Raw genomic sequence first — 19,008 nt, 5'->3', positions numbered from 1 at the left:
GTTTCAACCAAAGGGAATAAAAAGGATCCTGTTTGGGGATAAACTTAAACCAAAAGGAATATCTAAAATGTTCCAAGTAAGGCACAATTTATTTATTAATAATTTATATATGTATAATACATTTGTGGAAAGGTTTTTCTTTCTTTATTTTCATTATTTAGTTTAAAGGTCCTTTAAGCTTTTTTTCTGACTAGTATTTCAGACTACAAAGACGATTTTGCGTTTTAAATTTGTTGAATCAAAGATGAATCATATCAGAACTTTTGCACATCACGTTATGTAAAAATAAATAAATGAATACAGCTGATAAAATTCCACTAAATGCATAAAGCTTCACACTACCTGAACTAATCCTTGACCTTATCTTTTCACTCCAGCGCTCAGTCTGCGTCTATCAGCTTGGTCGTTAATATTTCACCACTCTTGTTGTGCAAAAATGTTCCAGATCTAACCAAAACAATGATGTGTCACTGCAGAAGGTGTTCTTTACGTGATCTGGACGTGTTCTCTTTGGGTTTGTGCCAGAGTTGACTCGTACTTGGAGCTTTTCTATGTCAGCAGCAGTGCTAGGTTTCAATTTAAATGTGCAAACATTCAGAAATGATTTCTCTCTTTTTTTGCTTTTACATCATAAAACCCTCCTGGTGAGTCAACCTTTTACGTCTGCTGCAGTTTTTAGGTATTCCACTTTTTGCTTGAAGCCACAGAATGAATCCGAGAGTAAATATTTACAGAAAACTGACCTCTGAATGGTAGACATCGCTGCACACGAAACATGTTCGGCTGTTCTGTCTTCAGGCTGAAAACCACTAAAGCAAACACACGGCTGAACAATGCAAAGTGTTGCTCAATGCATCTGTTGGTTCCTGCAGGGGGCTGGGAGGCTGACCTCTGACCCCGTGTGCACAGATTAGTCAGCTTTTCATGTTTACTGCTCACAAAAGGAAATACTAACCGGTTTATTGCGTAGAGGAGGCCGCCGGCAACGGTAACGGGTTCAGTTAGTGAAATCAGAAACATCCTAGAGGGATGCTCAGTGTCACTTCATCTCAGAAGAAGATTATTTTGACTTAGACTTTATTCATCCACAAGGGAAGTTGCTTGGTCACAGTAGCTCAGTTGCACATAAAAAAACACACAAAATAAAATAGTATAAGCAAAAATGTACAAAATTTGCATATGAACAAATGTACAAGAAATGGAGACAGAAGTAATATATATTATATACAAGAATTAATAATAAGAATTAATAAAGTCACTTTGCATCAATTTTATCTCTTTGTTATTAATTTAAAATGAAACAAATCAAACTCCAGCTATCATTTGGAAAAATTGAATCTGCTGCTGCTGCAAAAACAAATGGAACAAATGGAAATACACTTTAGCTTTGAATGCATCAATGACTGAGGTCAGAGAATAGTGAAGCAGCACTTTAAGCTTTTATTTGAGCTACAGTTGGTTTATTATATGGTTTTTTATTTTCATTTTTATTTGGTGCACAAACGTGTTGGTGCTGACCGATATCTGTCTCCCCGCTCGTCTCTCTACTGTCCCGTAGTGTGTGACGTCCTCCAAACGCCGTGCACCGTGCAGGCTGCATTATTCAGAAGAATGCTATCACCACATCCAGTGCACGCTCTTACAGATTAGCCCTTCATCATCTGAGGAACAATTTGGCACATAAAATATAATAAAAACGGGAGCACGGTGGCGAGGTGGTTAGCACTGATGCCTCACAGCGAGACAGAAGGTCCCGGGTTCGAATCTATGGGCTGACTGGGCCTTTCTGTGTGAAGTTTGCATGTTCTCCCTGTGTCTGCGTGGGTTCTCTCCAGGTTCTCCAGCTTCCTCCCACCGTCCAAAGACATGCTGGTTAGGTTCATTGGTGATTCTAAATTGGCCGTAGGTGTGAGTGTCTCTCTGTGTTAGCCCTGTGATGGACTGGAGACCTATTCAGGGTGTACCCCCGCCTCTCGCCTGATGACAGCTGGGATAGGCTCCAGCAGACCCCCGTGACCCTTAACAGGAATAAGCAGGTATAGAAGATGAAGATGATGATAAAAACACAACAACAACAACACTGAAAGTACGTTAACAATACACAATTAAAGAAAGAAAAATCATAAAAACATGCCAGGGAACCCCCAAAACCCTGAAGGGGCTTGTTGTCGTTAGTGCATATACTGTTTATCAGTTGTATTATTAACTGGTGCACATCTGTGTTTCTTATATAAGATGGTTGGTGTCGAGACGGTGCCATCCTGGAGGAGCTGGACTTCCTGTCCAGCCTCTGCAGGGTCCAGGTATGACCTCATGCTTTCAGTAAGTGACACTGACCCTTGAAAAATGCCATCCATGTCTTGGGACATCGTCTCGTTGTCGCCCCTCTCACACACCTGTTGTTAATTTCATTAAAACTAAAGCAGCTGAACCTGATTAACAGGCCCCTCCGCTACTGACATGACCACATCAGTGTCCCACAACTGACTGGATGCTATACTCTGATTAAAAAGTGTCTATTTATTAATTTCTATGTTTGGAGCTGTGTCTTATAAACTAAATATTTCTGTGTGTGTAAAACTTAGCTCTCCCTTTTAATGCAAACACCGTCCGTGACCACTAGATGGCGGGATCCTACTTTGCTCTGGGACGCGCGTCTTTCCGGTGTTTCTACACGCGTCCATGTGGTCCTGAGGAGAGAAGGGATGCGAGCAGAGGAGCAGCTCCTTTATCTGCCTCTGTCCTCTTATGAAAACCAGTCAAAGCTCGGTTTATTTCACGGTTTGACCTTAAATCTAACTGACCTGCGGACTCTGGAACACTCGGAAATTAGATTTTTTTTGGTTTTTGATTTTTAAATCTACATTTTTCTATTAAAACGCGTGGATTTCCTGATGCGAGCAGCACATTTCTACCAAGAGTTCCTTTCAACAGGTTCTCGCTCCTAATTAGATTTCTCCACGCATATTTTCCAGATCACATCCACGGCTTCCCCCGTTGGCTTCCCCCCAAAACGGCGTCTCTTTGTTGTCTGCCACCTCCACTTTGAAAGAGGACCACCGCAGATTGGCAGGACCTGAGAGGCGTCATGTGACTCCGCATCTGCGCTCCGTGGAGGCGAGATAACCACGCAACGAGAGAGAAAGAGAGAGAGGGAAAGAGAGAGAGAGAGGGAGGGAGAGGGAGTCGAGGAGGAGCTTGCTGCTATAAGATTGACTCCACGCACCATCAACACCAAAACTTACAGTCCATCCATCCTCGTCTGTCTCCGGCGCGCACCCTGGCGTTTTAATTCCCTCCGCGCTCTCTCTCTCTCTCCTCCCCTCCTTGCTCACCCCCACCACCTCCGCCGCCGCTGGAAGGTGCACAGGTGCATCCCGCGCTTAAATGCTCGCTCTCCGCTGAGTTGATTATGGTCACAACCCCCGCGGTGCCAAGGTGGAGCCACCGCGCGTATCTCGGATCGGTGCGCTTCTCCAGGGGCTGGGATGCGCACCGGGCACCTCCCGCTTCCTGCCGAGTTTCGGGTCTGACGAGGAATCCAGCGCGGCCCCGGGGCGCCGAGCCAGGAGGACCCAGTCGACCCGGAGCAGGATGCCGGTAATGAGAGGGCTGCTGGCCCCGCAGAACACCTTCCTGGACACCATCGCCACCCGCTTTGATGGCACCCGTGAGTAACGAAACAAGCGCTTTTATGACCGAAACAGTCCCATTAGAGGGGCATCCTGTTGGTTTGTTGCAGGAATATTCCCTAGGATGTAACTTTAAAAGTTTAAAAGACATTTTTCATCTCATCCTGCTTCATAAATGGTTCATATAAGGGTCTCCTAAGTTTTATCAGTCTGCTGTTGTGTGTTTTCTTGACGTGTCCACATCCAGAAAACGGTTTCTGTTGTTGCTGCCAGTGTCAGACATGAAGAGGCGTTCAGGGCCAGCTGTGCTTTGACCCCCCCATGTTATAGCTTTGTGGCTCAAGCTGCCTTCACATCCATTGTGCTCCATTGTGTCCAAAGGTTGCAGAGAGGTTGCAGTTTGCAGCTCAAGGCCCCGTTCATTCAGATGATCTTTTATTCTGTCTATTTATTATAAGACGACGGCGTGGAGAAGGAGGCAGGATGTACACACCATGTTGTCTTTCTTTCTCTTTCTCTCTCTCTCTTTCTGTCTTTGGCGAGGGTGTCTTGTGAACAGATGCGATGAGCAGCCCGTGTGTGTTTGGGGCCCATGCTGGGCGGGTGGGCGGGTGAGAGATGCTTCCATCGCCGCTCTCCTCCTGCCTTGATTATTCAGAACGATGGGAGTTTGAGTGAGTCTGAGAGCCGCTGTCCCCCCCTCCCCACACACCCCCTCCTCTCTAAACCAGTTATGCGTGACAGTGTGATGGAGAAGATTATAGGAGCAGGCGGGAGGAAGCAAGCCACTCAGATCCTGATGCTGATCCTGATCCTGATCTCCAGGTGCCCACTTCTTCTTCTTCTTCTTGCGTCTGCAGGATATTCAAATGCTCCCACTTTGAAAGGCAAACTTGTTGGTGCTGCGCCTTTTTGTCTGTTGTACAAGCATCTGCCGCGCAAACAGAAACCGATATCTGTCTCCCCGCTCGTCTCTCTACTGTCCCGTGGCGTGTGACGTCCTCCAAACGCCGTGCAGGCTGCATTATTCATAAGAATGCTATCACACATCCAGTCCACGCTCTTACAGATTAGCCCTTTATCATCTGAGGAACAAGTGGCCATTATTATTTTTTTTTCTTCTCCTTCCATCGACTAAAACACGGGCCCCGCATTCACAGAGGTGCCGATAATTACACATTTCCAGCAGCACATGTGCAGCCATTGTAATTAACGCGAATGGGTGTCAAGAATTCATCGTGGCCTTTCTGCCTGTCACAGGAGGAGGAGGAAGAGGAGGAGGGGTACAGAGAGAGGTTGTGGGGGTAGGGAAGGTGGGAGTGTGTGTGGAAGAAGGGAGAATGTCTAAATATAAATTTGGGTTGAGGTGCAGCTGTGAGTTTTTTAAACGGTGACATGAGCTCCTCATTAAATCAGGTGGATTTGTGTCTGAATGCTGCAGCACCAGTGAGTCAGTCTGGATCTTTTATTTGTTGTGATGTGAATCAGATGGTTATTGTCAGAATAATACAAGAGATGGAACGATGGAGTTATTCTGCCTCCAGTTCTGATGTTAAACGTCCTAGAGTTGGTCTCCTGTAGCTTCTTAAAGTCTTTCCTTGTCTTCATAACTTTGGTGTCATTTGGAGTCGTTCGGACAATATTTAGATCTGCGTATATCCATATAGTGGAAGTGAATGGGGCACCGAAACGCAGCCTCTAAATAACACATTATCTGCCACGAAAACTCCTTCATTTCACCAATATTTTGTTATAATACGCTAATGCTATTCCTCGTTGAGTCCAGAGTTACCTTCAGAGGCTGCGTTTCGGTGCCCCATTCACTCCCACTATATGGATATACGCGGATGTAAATATCATCCGAACGACTCCAAATGACACCAAAATTATATGGGTGAGTAAACGATCGTATTTTATGCCAGAAATAAGGTCCAGGTTGTTAAAAAAAAAAAAAACGGTAGCTCCCCTTTAACGTAGTGTGGAGAGGGTAGCTGGTACCTTGTGTTCTCTACTCCAGAAATGATCTGGTCATCCAACGCTGCCATGAACTCCCTAACCCTCTCTGGAAGATTTTTGTCCTTGACGCTGTCTCCAGGAAACTTTTCTCATCTTTTAAACGTTCAGTGTTTGTCGTTGTTGTTTGGGTGCAGCCTCTGTCTCAGTAGTAGGTGGTAGTACTGACTGGTCTCCTACTACCACCTCGCCAAACATCCGTGTTGCGTAATTTACAAATTCCTGTTCTGAGTAAACTTCTTCCACGCAGCTGTTTGGTCACGTGGTTTTGATTCATCTTCTTCTGGTATTTTTTTTTTACCAGTTTTGACGCTAGCCCACCGCCATTAAAGAAGGAGATGTTTACTCTCTGCAGGGTCGTGGGTTTGCTTCATAGCAGACGCAAACTAAATAACTCCTAAAGATCAGACATCCCTCAATAATAACCTGGAAGCGCTTCATGTTCTGACTTTTTTAACTCACCCCTCAAATGTCTCAGGCCTCCTTCAAGATCGGAGCAGAGAGCAGTGTTTTTATTTTTTCATTCTGATTATTTTTCTAAATGAATACTCTCACAGCTGTACACCAGTGACTCATGTCCACTGGGCTCTAACAACTCTTCCTGCAGCGGAGGTGGGAGGTGAACGCGTCCAGTGACGGCTCTCTGCTGGTTCAGGAGAATGAACTGTAACATCTAGAAATATCTGTAGATCCCGCTGGAATTATTTCTTTATGGAAATTGATTAAACTCTTGAGGGATATTAGTCGCCGGGGCCCCTATTGACCCCCACTGGACGCATTGGTTTCGTTATTTCCCTGTGCTCTCCACTTCTGAAACGATTATGTAATTGATTGACAGTTTGGCATTTGAGGAAGCAATTAAAGGAGCCACGTTATTATGCTCCATCTTTAGCTCTTTGCTTTTATTCTGGGACGTCACCAGACTGTGCATGAATCACCTTTATTTACCATATTTATGTCTTGTTTCCTATGAATCAGTTCAGCCTGAAGACTGACAATATTCGCTCCTGTCTCTTTAAGGCCAGCTTTCCTCTAATTGGCTGGTTTTCAGAAAGTGTTTTCATGTGAGCACGGTCCATAGACTGTATATAAACCGCCTCATCCTCTTCCTGTTTTTTTGGAGGCTCCACACTCAAACTAACACTTTATATAAGATCGGCAAAGTGTGTACATGGCAACCGACCATTCTTTTAATGAAGAATCTAATTTAGATAAGAGTGTAGTTTTAATTTTTTTGCTGTAACCTCCAGTCCAGTTGGTGGCAGTAATGCACCTTTTAAGCTGGTTTGCCAACCGCCATTATAAACAAAAGAAGAAGAGATTCAACCCTAATCTAACCCTAATATTACCCTCATAAGCGTTTTGCTCTGTGACACAACGGTTGTTATTTATGTGCTTTAGCGGATTAAATGACTAAAGGACTATTTTCACACATGTTTACTTGGTGATTTTTCATTATCCGGCCACTTAAATGAGACAACAGACGGCGCATGGAGAGTTCCAATCCAGTTGGTGGCAGTAATGCACCCCTATCTAAGCTGGTTTGCAAACCGCTTAAAAACAGAAGAAATTAAACCGACTCTGTAACCTAACTTCTTGTTCTTGATAGAACTGCCCAGGTGGATCGTACTTTTAGTTTGTAGGTGTGCTGTAGGTGGAGCAGAGGAAGAAATCCGACAGTTCGGCTCAAAAGTAGAAAAGAAGAAGCTTTTGGCTTGCTGGGACTATTTTCATGCATGTTTACTTGGTAATTTTTCATTATCCGGCCTCTTGAATAAGACAACAGACGGAGCATGAAGGAAGAATCTAATTTAAATTGTAGTTTTTTATTTTGCCCCTCACTCCAGTCCAGGTGGTGGCAGTAATGCACATCTAAGCTGGTTTAAAAACAAAAGAGGAAGAAATTAAAACCTTCTCAGTGACCTAACTTCTTGTTCTCGACAGGAAATGGTAACTTCTCAAATGACTCTGTACAAAAGTAGAAAAGAAACGTTGGGAACTGAGTGTTTCACATGTTTACTTCACAATTTGAACCTATAGCCTTGTTTGTATCTTTATGCTTTAGATATAAAAGAGATTACAGCAAATTATAAACAGTACTTTAAGTTATTAAGTTATTTCTTTGCACAGAAGCCTCAAAATGGCCTGCAGCCAGCTTCTACTTTTAGAGATCCTGTTTTCGTCAGGTTTTAAATACTTTAAATACTTACTACAATAAAACTGATGCAAATTTACAGAACACATTTTACAACCAGTCAGACGCTGAAGGTTTGAACCCTCCAGACAGACGGTGGGACCCGTTATACTGCAGCTGAAGATGTGTGTTGACCAGGACTGTATTTAACCCGGATCAATCCCAACATGGCGGTGATCTGATTCCTCACCGAGATCATGTATCTGCGGGAGATTAATCGCCACATATTTCCACAATCAATGAACTGATTAGGTCATTTATCAAGCACACATGCAGAACATTTGCTGGGTTTAGCTTCTTGAATGGGAAGAGCTTCTGTTTTTATTGTTTGAATGATATTTGTTGGACTTTAAAGTGGTTCTACTTCACTGCAGAGTAAAGTTCCAGCAGAGGTTTCTATATTAAAGGTCATCTCTGTGCATTTGACCCTCCAGACGTGCTGCAGATGTCCACTGAGTCACTGTCATTCAAACTGACTCCACGTTGATCATATAAGAAGAAGCATATCATCTATAATAAGAGCCTGAAGTGCTGCATCACTGCGCTTCGACGTCACGGCGTCTGAATCATACATGTGGAGGAAGGTTATTATTTCTAGACGCGACACCTCTCAGAACAGAGCGACAAAAAAGAACACGCATGCATTTAACTGATCCGATGTCAGGTGGTTCTGCAATCAGTGGGTTCGTGCAGAGTTACATTTGTTGGCTTTAAAATGCAGAAATGACAGAAAGCAGGGAGCGGGAGCCTGGATGGAACGAGTCCTCAATCAATGCTCGTTTGCTGCTGCGCTCCCGAGCAAAAGGCAGCAGCTGCGTGGGACTGCGCCAGTCAATTGGTCCTATTAATTGAGTGGGTCTTGGCTCGGCCTTAATCAGGTTAGGGGCCTGAGCCCTGCTCGTCGTCACGGGGACACGTCTGGTCCAGCACTCTGCCGCCGGCCTGCAGCTCCCTGCCCCTGCTCTGAGGCTTCGCTTTAATCCACAGCGAGATTTAGGTCTGTCCTCATCGACCTTCGCTGACCAAGAACAAGATGTTGTTTTTTTTTTAACATTTTTATTTTAACTTTTCACATTTACAAACACAAAATATATATTACACAATATGAACACAAAAAAAAGGTGGGAGCTCTTTTCATTTTTAAAAACGACACAAAAATAAATCAACTTAAGGCTGCTACATACTCCACGAGAAGTTTGTTCTTGCACCTTGTTCTTGACACATCAACCGGGCAGAACTTTTTTCTCATGTGGTGTCTGGCAACTATTCTGTGATTGGTCAGAAATTGGAAGTGGGCGTGGTTCATGCAGAGAAGCATTTGTAGAGGTGGTGATCTGACGGACACAGTCCAGGTCTCTTTGGTCCAGGAAGTAGTCTCCATGGTGACCACTGGTCCAGGTCTCTCTGGTTCAGGAAGTAGTCTCCATGGTGACCACTGGTCCAGGTCTCTCTGGTCCAGGAAATAGTCTTCATGGTGACCACTGGTCCAGGTCTCTCTGGTTCAGGAAGTAGTCTTCACGGTGACCGCTGGTCCACGTATCTCCGGTCCAGGAAGTAGTCTCCATGGTGACCACTGGTCCAGGTCTCTCCGGTCCAGGAAGTAGTCTCCATGGTGACCACTGGTCCAGGTCTCTCTGGTTCAGGAAGTAGTCTCCATGGTGACCACTGGTCCAGGTCTCTCTGGTTCAGGAAGTAGTCTTCATGGTGACCACTGGTCCACGTATCTCCGGTCCAGGAAGTAGTCTCCATGGTGACCACTGGTCCACGTATCTCCGGTCCAGGAAGTAGTCTTCATGGTGACCACTGGTCCACGTATCTCCGGTCCAGGAAGTAGTCTCCATGGTGACCACTGGTCCACATATCTCCGGTCCAGGAAGTAGTCTCCATGGTGACCACTGGTCCAGGTCTCTCCGGTTCAGGAAGGTCCAGTGATTTTTATTTTAGATGTAATATCTGCTTTTGAAACTGAATATAAAGTCAACTCTTATTGAATTCTTTCATTATTTTCTTAAACCAAAGTTGAAATACCTAAACGTACACGTTTCAGTCCTTATGTTTGGTGGCAATTTAGCACAAACATCAGGTATTTATCACTAAGGTGCTGGACAAAAAAACAAAACGACAGAGCGTATTTGCAGCGTTTTGATGTTATAAAGATCCTTCACCTCCGTCTTCCTCCCTTTGCCACGGAGCCTATTTTGAAGTGCGCTATATTACACCCCGTCTGTCTCTAACCGCTGAGATAAGTGTCACATTATCTGAGAGTCGCTCTCTCCTCCTTCCCTCATCCCCTCCTACCTGTTTCCCTCCTTCATTAGTCGCCTCCCACCCCCTCCTCTTGTTATTCCCATGGCGTCTCTCTGCATATGTGTAAGTGAGAAATTGAGTGTACGTGTCTCCAGGCTGCAGAGAGGGAGATTGTCACCACGTCTCTGCTCCTGTGTTTGTGTACCTGTGCGTTTGACAGCACCGATTACCGGCGGAGCTTTGTCGTGTCCCAGGTGTGCGTTCCTGCCCCCCCACCCCCCCACCCCCCCCCCGAGGCGCTCTGTGCTTACACCACCTCACCCCCTCCCGCTTATTGTTGGGCATGATAGGGCCTAATAATTTCAGGGCTGGCCTCTCTAAGGTGCAGATATTAGTGAGCTGCACTCGTTATGTTTATCTAGTTAAAGCTATGCTAGCAGCGCTGTTAGCTACGTGAGGATGTCACACATGCTAATATGTAAAGGATACAGTTGATGTGTTCAAACCATAGACTGTATATAAATATGGACAACACATCCCCACTTCCTTGCATTGGCCAAACTGACACTATTTTCCTGGGGATGCGGGTGGCGCCATCTTGTAAGTTTGTCTGATCTGTACTAGAATAAAGCCCATACTACCGTGACATGTCAGTCCTGAAATACAACTAAAGTACTACTGCAATGCATCTGAAAAGGCTAATGCTAGCAGAGGAACGGTCCAAATCCTCTGGACAGCAGTCAGTTAACAACTTCACCAAACATCCTGTGGTAACAGAGAGAAGGAGGCTGCACATCAACTATTTGATAAAGTTATTAGACCTTTAGCTGCTACACTATCCCATCTAACAACACGCTGTGGAGTACTATTAAATGCTACTGATGGTGCTGAGGTGCTGCATGTTTATATACAGACTATACATATCTGCAGCTCACAGTATGTAGCACATGAGCTGTCTGTTCTCAGCAGATGTATTCAGATCAAGAACGTAGATTGCATTACTTTCCACTGTGATTTTATTGGTGACATCATCAGAGACTAGTCGGTGTCAACTTGACTAGTGCATGCTAACTTTTGCACCATCTCTGCGTGTGTTGATACTGACGTTGTTGAGCAGATCTTGGGTCCGTCGTGAAGGAACAGTAAACGGTTCAAAGATTCAGACAGACAGACATGAACAGTCTCTTTTTCTGTGTCATTATCGTATCGAGTGTTTGCTCGCTCCCTCCATTTCCTTCATTTCTACGCAGTGAGCTGTGACTCCGTTCACAGGCCCCTCGCTTTAAATTGATTTCAATTAGTGACGCGCAGTGACATTTGCAGGGTTTAAAATTAGGATACGCTCATCTGCGAAGATTGTCAAACGTGGGGAAAGTGTGCAATGAAGGCGTCACTGGTTTCTGCAGGTCATTTTAAATAGAGTCATAAGCCAGATGAAAACGGTCCCTGGAATTGGATGAACAGACATAAATGCATGGTGGTGCGTGAGATAAAAAGTCAGGCGGGTCAGAGATTTCTCCCCTCTCCATCCTCTGAGGATAATAAACGACGGTTTAGAGATTCATCCAGTCAGTAGCTGTCGAGATATTTTCACCTGGACCCAAGTCTGACCCTGACCCTCCCACGCCTGCAGCTAGAAAGCCAGAGTCAATTTTCATGAAAGAAAAGGGGCACAGAGAGGGTAAAGACCTGTGAGCTGCTCTGACTCTGACTCATGGCCACGGTAATGCTCGCCAGTTAGCAACGCTGAGCAATGAGGAGATCCCGATGGAGCTGCTCGCTGAAAGCTGTCAAAGAAAGACTATTCTGCAAGATGGTGTCACAATGATGAAACGCACTGATTTGGAAGCTTAGATTTATTTTATTCTAGGACGTCTAATGGCAGCGACCTCAGTGTGGCTTTGTCTGAGTGACAGAGGCTAACTCTAATGATTAGACGGGACACTTGAGCAAATGCACTAATTTCAGAACTGATTTGAACTTTTTCCCGGTCCGGTCACAAAACAGGAAAGTGCATTTTTCCGCTCCGCTGACATACTGTACATGATTTAAATCGGCGTTGCACTAGATGGCATCAGCATTTGATGGAATCGTGCAGAAGATGACTCAACGCGTGTGTCACTGTACTGCAGCTGATATCGGCCGGCGGGTCGTAACACAAAGGCACAAAGGTGAAAGGAATGGTCTGCAGAGCGAGATATCAGAGAGGAGAGGATGTCGAGGCCGCGGGGGGAGGAAGAGGGAGGTAGAGGGAGGTAAATGGAGCTGGGTGGGTAATGAAAGGGTGTGGTGTGTGTGTGTAGTCAAAGCAGATAGGATCAAAATGCAAAACAGGAAGAGGACGGCGGACAGAGAGAAAAAGGAGGAGAGGCAGATCTGTGTTTGAGGAATGTATCTGAAATAATATTAGAACAGAACAGATCTAAATTATTATTAGGAATAAATAAATGGGAATCTGATTTAAAAGAGAGTACTGACTCTGCCTTATTGACTTATTGATCTCTTTTAGTGCACACTATGTTGCAGAGAACTCGTGCATTTTGACTGAAGCTCCAGTTTCAAGCAAATTTTTAATTTTCAACTCGACTTTATTTAGAAAGTTCTGCAGACAGTTTGATTTTCTGCGTTAGAGCGTGATAGACGCTGGTGTTAGATGCTCAGTTTGTCATTTATGTCATCTTTTAATGTGAACTTACACCATGATCTGCAGTGATGGCATTAGTTGCATAACATTAGGACCACCTTCTTAATGTTGTGTAGGTCTAAAACAGTTGTGAGTCATCACAGAATGGACATGGGTCTTCTGAGGGTGTCCAGTTGTTAGTGGTGGGGACCTTTGAAGGGAGGGGCCTCTGTGGATCATCCCACAGATACTTGATCAGTTTAGGATCTCGTGAATTTGGAGGCCAGGTCAACACCTTGTGCTGTTCTTCACGTGTCTTCGGTTCTCAGGCAGAGCTTCAGTATTTAGTAAAAAATCCTCTGAACTCAAGAACAGAACCAGTTTTCCGTCGGTTGAGAAGCACGTCAGTGTCTGTGATCCTAAACCTGCAGAAGGAGTAGTTGTTTTGACCGTCTTCTCTGCAGCCTGAGACCTCTGTCGTGTCTTCAGGATGTTCTCCTCCTTCGGTCTGTTGGAGGAGCTGAAGGGATCCGCTCACAAACTTCTACAAATGAAGTTACAGTGACGGTGATGGGAGGAGAGTTAATGAAGCCATCAATTATGTAGGCTCTCGAGCGCATTTATGATCCGGAGAGCTCTCGGTGAAGTGAGCGCAGCCTCATTGAGAGCTCACTTCATTATTACCGAATTTAACCGTGTCCCTTTTGGCACATCTGCCCCGGCGGTCGGATCATGAAGCTGATAATCGATGACGAGAGAACCGAGTTAGGTCTTTAACAGACGCCTCGTTTCCACCGGTCCGACGGTTGGAGTCTCTGCGTTAGTCGCGGAGTCTTTGTGGCTGCTGCTCTGAAGGGGGTGAGCAGCAATCAATAGAAACCCAAACAGTCATATATTATTTACAACGGCCGTCTGTTTGAGAGGATCAATGAGGACGCTTTCCACCTGCCGCCACAGCAGCGTGCTCAGGCTGCAGGTACGACCGTGACACAGGGACACCTGAAGGTTGTGGCTGAGCGAAGTAGACGCTGCAGCTTTCTACTTCACGTTAGGACAGGAAGTAAAGGAAGGAAGGAAGGAAGGAAGGGAAGAAAGAAGGAAGGAAAGAAGTAAAGGAAGGAAAGAAGGAAGGAATGGAAGAAAGGAAGGAAGGAAAGAAGGAAGGAATGGAAGGAAGGAAGGAAGGAATGGAAGGAAGGAAGGAAAGAAGTAAAGGAATCGAAGAAGTGAAGGAAGGAAAGAAGTGAAGGAAGAAGGAAGAAAGAAGGAAGGAAGGGAAGAAGGAAGGAAGGGAAGGAAGAAATAAAGAAGGAAGGGAAGAAAGAAGGAAGGAAGGAAGGAAAGAAGTAAAGGAAGGGAAGAAGGAAGGAAGGAATGGAAGGGAAGAAAGAAGCAAGGAAGGAAGTAAAGGAAGGGAAGAAAGATGGAAGGAATGGAAGGGGGGAAGGAAATAAGGAAGTTTTTTCTTTGTTTTTTCTTTGTGAAAGATGCATCTACAATAAATCTACAGGTGATTTTAAGGTGAATGCATGTGTAATACAATCGCTGCATAAAAGAGAGCGACCCGAACAAGTAGAGTTAATCCAGTAGTTTGGCAGAAGAAATAAAAATTAAATAAGAATATATGAGAAAATATTTATCCTCAGTCCAAGGTTTCTCTGTTTCTTTAATCCATTTCACATATTTTATTTGCAGTTTCTAAAGTTTCTGGTTCTAGTTTTAGAGCTTGAATTCAAAAGTATGAATTTAAACGTCCTGCAGAGTCGGTGTCTATACGTCACAAGAAGAAGGATAAGATTATTTCAGTGTCTTTCTTTCCTGCGTTACCGTTCAGCGCCAGCGGCAACAAAATGATTTTTACCAAATGACTATTGACGGCACCGGCACAAATGTGACGCTGCATAACATTTGCGCTTCAGATGAGAAAAGACCTTTTTCTAATGGAGCTAAGTGTCCGGCTGGCGCTGCGAGGGCTCGAGGAGCGAGGCGGAGGAAGCGAGTGTCAAAATGTCAAGATGAATTTTGTCACCCTGGCTCCGTTTTTGTCTGCCTCTCACAGAGCAGCCTCAGCTCTGTCCTCTCCTCTCTGTCCTGGTGTATGTTTGTGTTCTCTTCTTCACCGACAAACGAGATTTCATGAACGTACAAGTGGTGAAATCATCAGTTTGCCATGTAGTCTGTACATGATTGATGTAAATGGCTTTTATTTATCACCTTCTCCACTCTTTCCTGCTGTAATGAGTGAATTTCCCTCGCGAGGATTGATAAAGTTGATCTCATCTTGTTGTCGAAAGCGCGCTCGGAGCAATTTTTCCATCGCAGTGAAGTGGACAACAAATGCCGGGCGTCTGGAGAGCACAGACAGGTAGAGAGGAGGCAGAGGAGGCTATGAATAGACGCCAGACCAGGTGGTCAATGAGGATGTCACCGTGTGCGTAAGACATGAGGGAAGCAGGAGGAGAGGGCACCGAGCTCGGGACTCTAATGGCAGTAAATGAAAGTGATGGAGCCGAAGCGACAGAGGGGTCCATTCGACTGCAACGAAGTAATTCGTTGAAATAGGAAGCAGATGAATCTGAGCTCCGGCTTTATTAGACCCTGAACTCACCACGGCCTGATGGAAAGAGCAGCTGTTGCAACGTCCTTGCAAGACTTCCCAGCAAATTTCACCCATCATGCATAACATTATGACCACCTTCCTAATATCGTGCAGATCTCCCTTGTGGTGAATCATCAGAGAATGGACATGGGCCTTCTGAGGGTGTCCTGTAGTGTTAGAGGGGGGCATTTGAGGGGAGGGGCCTCTGTGGATCATCCCACAGATACTTGATCAGTTTGGGATCTAGTGAATTTGGAGGCCAGGTCAACACCTTGTGCTGTTCTTCATGTTTTTTTGAGTTGTTCCTAAAGCGTTTTGTGGCTGCATCCTGCTGGGGATGGCTGCTGCCATCAAGGAGTGTCATTGCTATGGGGTGGGGGTGCCTGGTCTGGTCTAGGTGGGTGCGACATGTCTAAGTAACATCCATCCACCAAGGAATGCCAGGTCCAGAAGTTTCCCATCAGAACACTGAACTGTCAGTGAATGTTATTCACTTCTCCTGTCAGTGGTCATAATGTTGTGGCTGATCAGTGTAGATGCTGTAGGTTTCTACTTCATGTTAGGACAGTTTCTCTTACTTTCTCTTCGTTTTTTCGTTTTTTCTTTGTGAGAGATGCATCTGAAATAAATCGACAGGTAATTTTAAGGTGGAAAAAAAGTCACGTGTCAAATTTTTATTTATTTATTTTTTAAATATGCCATCATTTGTTCAAATATAATACAGTTTTATTCATGCTGCATAATAGAGAGAAACCTAGACAAGTAGAGTTAAATAATGTTATTCGCGTCTCCTGTGGTCATAATGTTGTGGCTGATCGGTTTCTTGTTCAACTGTATTTTAGCGCCCACCAGCCTTAATGCGTCTCCAATGAAGACACAATTGAAGCTAACGAATGTACGACATGTATTTTTACAGGCCGCCATCCGGAAAGACGGGCTAAATATTTACGACTCTGCAGTTTCTGCGAGCGTGCAATCATGTCGTGTTGTTGCATTTAGTCGAGCGGGTTTTTACCACTTAATGCTCATAGTTTCAAAGAATTAAATAAAGTAGCGACTCCTGAGTAGATGACTAATTTGATATGTTGCAGCGCATGAGGCTGAACAGACAGGAAATGGTTTTAAATGAAGAGCGACCACGCGGCGGGTTGAGCAGATAGGTTTTTAAGATAAGTACATGCACAGAAAGGTCGTGTAAATGTGCAGCGACATGCATGGCTCTTAACGGCAACAGAAACCTAGTTTTGGACTTTAATACCATACTCCTAAAGACAGAGAGAGACGAGTGGACGGATAAACTTAGAAACAGACGAGTGGTGTAGACTTTGATCTGGGTCTTGTGCAGTGTTTTCTATTTGATGCTCATTTCAGACCTGATAAATGAACTGCTGGAGGTTCAGCAGGTATGTGCACAGAGTGCTGCAGAGATACAGATCGATAAACTGTTCTGCACAAACTGGGTCGGCCGGGAAATATGCAAATTAGGCAATTATTTTGGCTAAAAAAACATGACTGGAATCGTACAGAAATTACATTTACAGCACAGACCAATGAATAAAGGTTAGATTTTATTTTATCGTTATTACTTGCCATGATCTCCTGACTGCACATCCCTGAAAAATACCCAATATGCTTCTTTAGTTGTGTAGGGTACGATTAGGATACGATTCCAGCTCTGCAGTGAAGACCTCAGCTGAATCCCAAACAGGAAGGACGGTAGATGTTGATGGTAGTGAAGAAGTCTGAAGAAGAAGAAGTAGTCTGAAGAAGAAGTAGTCTGAAGAAGTCTGAAGAAGAAGAAGTCTGATGAAAAAGAAAAAGTCTGCTGAAGAAGAAGACGGAATCAGAAGAAGAAGAAGTCTGATGAAAAAGAAGAAGAGGAAGAAGAAGACGTCTGAAGAAGTCCGAATAAAAGGAAAAAGAAGAAGAGGAAGAAGAAGTCTGATGAAGAAGACTGATGAAGAAGAAGAAAAAGTCTGATGAAGAAGAAGAAGAAAAAGTCTGAAGATGAAGATGAAGAAGAAAAAGTCTGAAGTTGAAGAAGAAGAAAAAGTCTGAAGATGAAGATGAAGAAGAAAAAGTCTGAAGATGAAGAAGGAGAAAAAGTCTGAAGATGAAGAAGAAGAAAAAGTCTGAAGAACAAGACTTTCGACGTTCGATGAAGACTTTTTGGGATGACCGTGGAGGGGTGGAGATGGGGAGGAGGAAGGCTGAATATAAAGCACAGGGACGAGGCATTGATTAGTTCGGAGGAGAAGGCGGGAAAATACTTCAGTGGATCAAATTAACGACACAGAATCTGACAGGTGTGAGAAAATGGAAAGAGATGAGGAAATGGTGCGATGGAGCTCATTCTCTTAGCTTCATCTTTGTGTTAGACTTGTCTGCACAGAGATGACAGACTCATCCTCATCCATCACCTCTGAGGTTCATCCAGGTCTCGTCTCCATCTTTAACATCTGATCTTCGGCCTCGATGGGAGAACATGTGTGCAGCCTTCCCTGAGGAGCAGGTGGATGTAGTGGAATATTTATGCTCATGTTTCAGAGGGATGTGTCCTCATGTAGAGGCTTCTCATCTTTAGTTTGATTCCCACATTGTTGTGCAAACCACTAAACCATATGTGTCTCCGTGATGAACCCCTCCCTCCCTCCCTGCCTCTACTGTACACGCTGTGGAAGCCGTCCATCCGTACTGTAATCACTCCGTTTCCAGTCGCCTGCGCTGAACCGCAGAGTGAAACCGGCAATAACCGAGCGGATACAGTCGGCTGCTTTGAACTAGATGCCAAACGCCGTGTGATGTATGAGTCACTGCACCTCCACCCGGCTCAGATCAGAGGGCGAGCTCAGATTTTACCCTGATGAGGTGAAAGGGAAGCGCTCGGTTAATCCAGCCAGGCGGTCGGTGAGTGTGAAATGGTTTCTCTGATACGATGGAGACACCTGGACGTCCTATAGAGCAGTGGTGTCCAAGCTACGGCCCGTGGGTCAATCAGGCATAACATTAAGACCACCTTCCTAATGTTGATGACTCATCAGGACAATGGACAAATTAGAAGGAACAAATAAACAAATGATAATTCTAACACGATTTTAATCTGATTTAAAAGAGAGTACTGACTCTGCCTCCTTGACATCGTCTCTTTTAGTGAACACTATGTTGCAGAGAACTCATGCATTTTGACTAAAGCTCCAGTTCCAAGCAGAATTTGAATTTTCAACCCGACCTTTATCGACTTTATTTAGAAAAGTTCTGCAGACAGTTTGATTTTCTGTGTCGGAGCTTCTGCTGAAATTCATCGTGATTGACGCTGGTGTGCATATGTGCATTTATAAACCTTTTAATGTGGACTTACACCACGATCTGCAGTGATGGCATTAGTGGGCGTTACAGACTATGTATATACACCAATCAAGCATAACATTATGACCACCTTCCTAATGTTGTGAAGCTATTATAAAACAGTTGTGACTCATCTGAGAATGGACATGGGCCTTCTGAGGGTGTCCTGTGGTGTCAGGCAACACAATATTGTTAACCGGGGGGGGGGGGGGGGCGGGGCTCTGTGGATCATCTATGGAGGGTGTCTGGTCTGGTCTAGTTGGGTGCTACATGTCTAAGTGACATCCACACCGATGAATGCCAGGTCCAGAAGTTTCACAGCAGAACATTGAATTGTCACAACACGGTCGATGTT

General features: G+C 44.7%; 1 protein-coding gene across 1 annotated transcript in view; it reads left to right on the top strand.

Annotated features, from left to right (window-relative positions):
• Positions 1–3,579: 3,579 nt before the first annotated feature.
• The window catches only part of kcnh3 (potassium voltage-gated channel, subfamily H (eag-related), member 3), a gene marked incomplete at its 3' end in the record, with an annotated part of 148,829 nt that continues 133,400 nt past the window's right edge, over positions 3,580–19,008 (top strand). The window contains exon 1 of the mRNA XM_084545598.1: positions 3,580–3,670. Coding sequence (XP_084401724.1) covers positions 3,595–3,670 — 76 coding nt within the window. The 5' untranslated portion in view covers positions 3,580–3,594. The remainder of the gene's footprint in view (positions 3,671–19,008) is intronic.

This window comes from Chelon labrosus (assembly GCF_963514085.1).
Source record: "Chelon labrosus genome assembly, chromosome: 5".
Lineage (NCBI taxonomy): Eukaryota > Metazoa > Chordata > Actinopteri > Mugiliformes > Mugilidae > Chelon > Chelon labrosus.
This window is presented reverse-complemented; position numbering and strand designations above follow the sequence as displayed.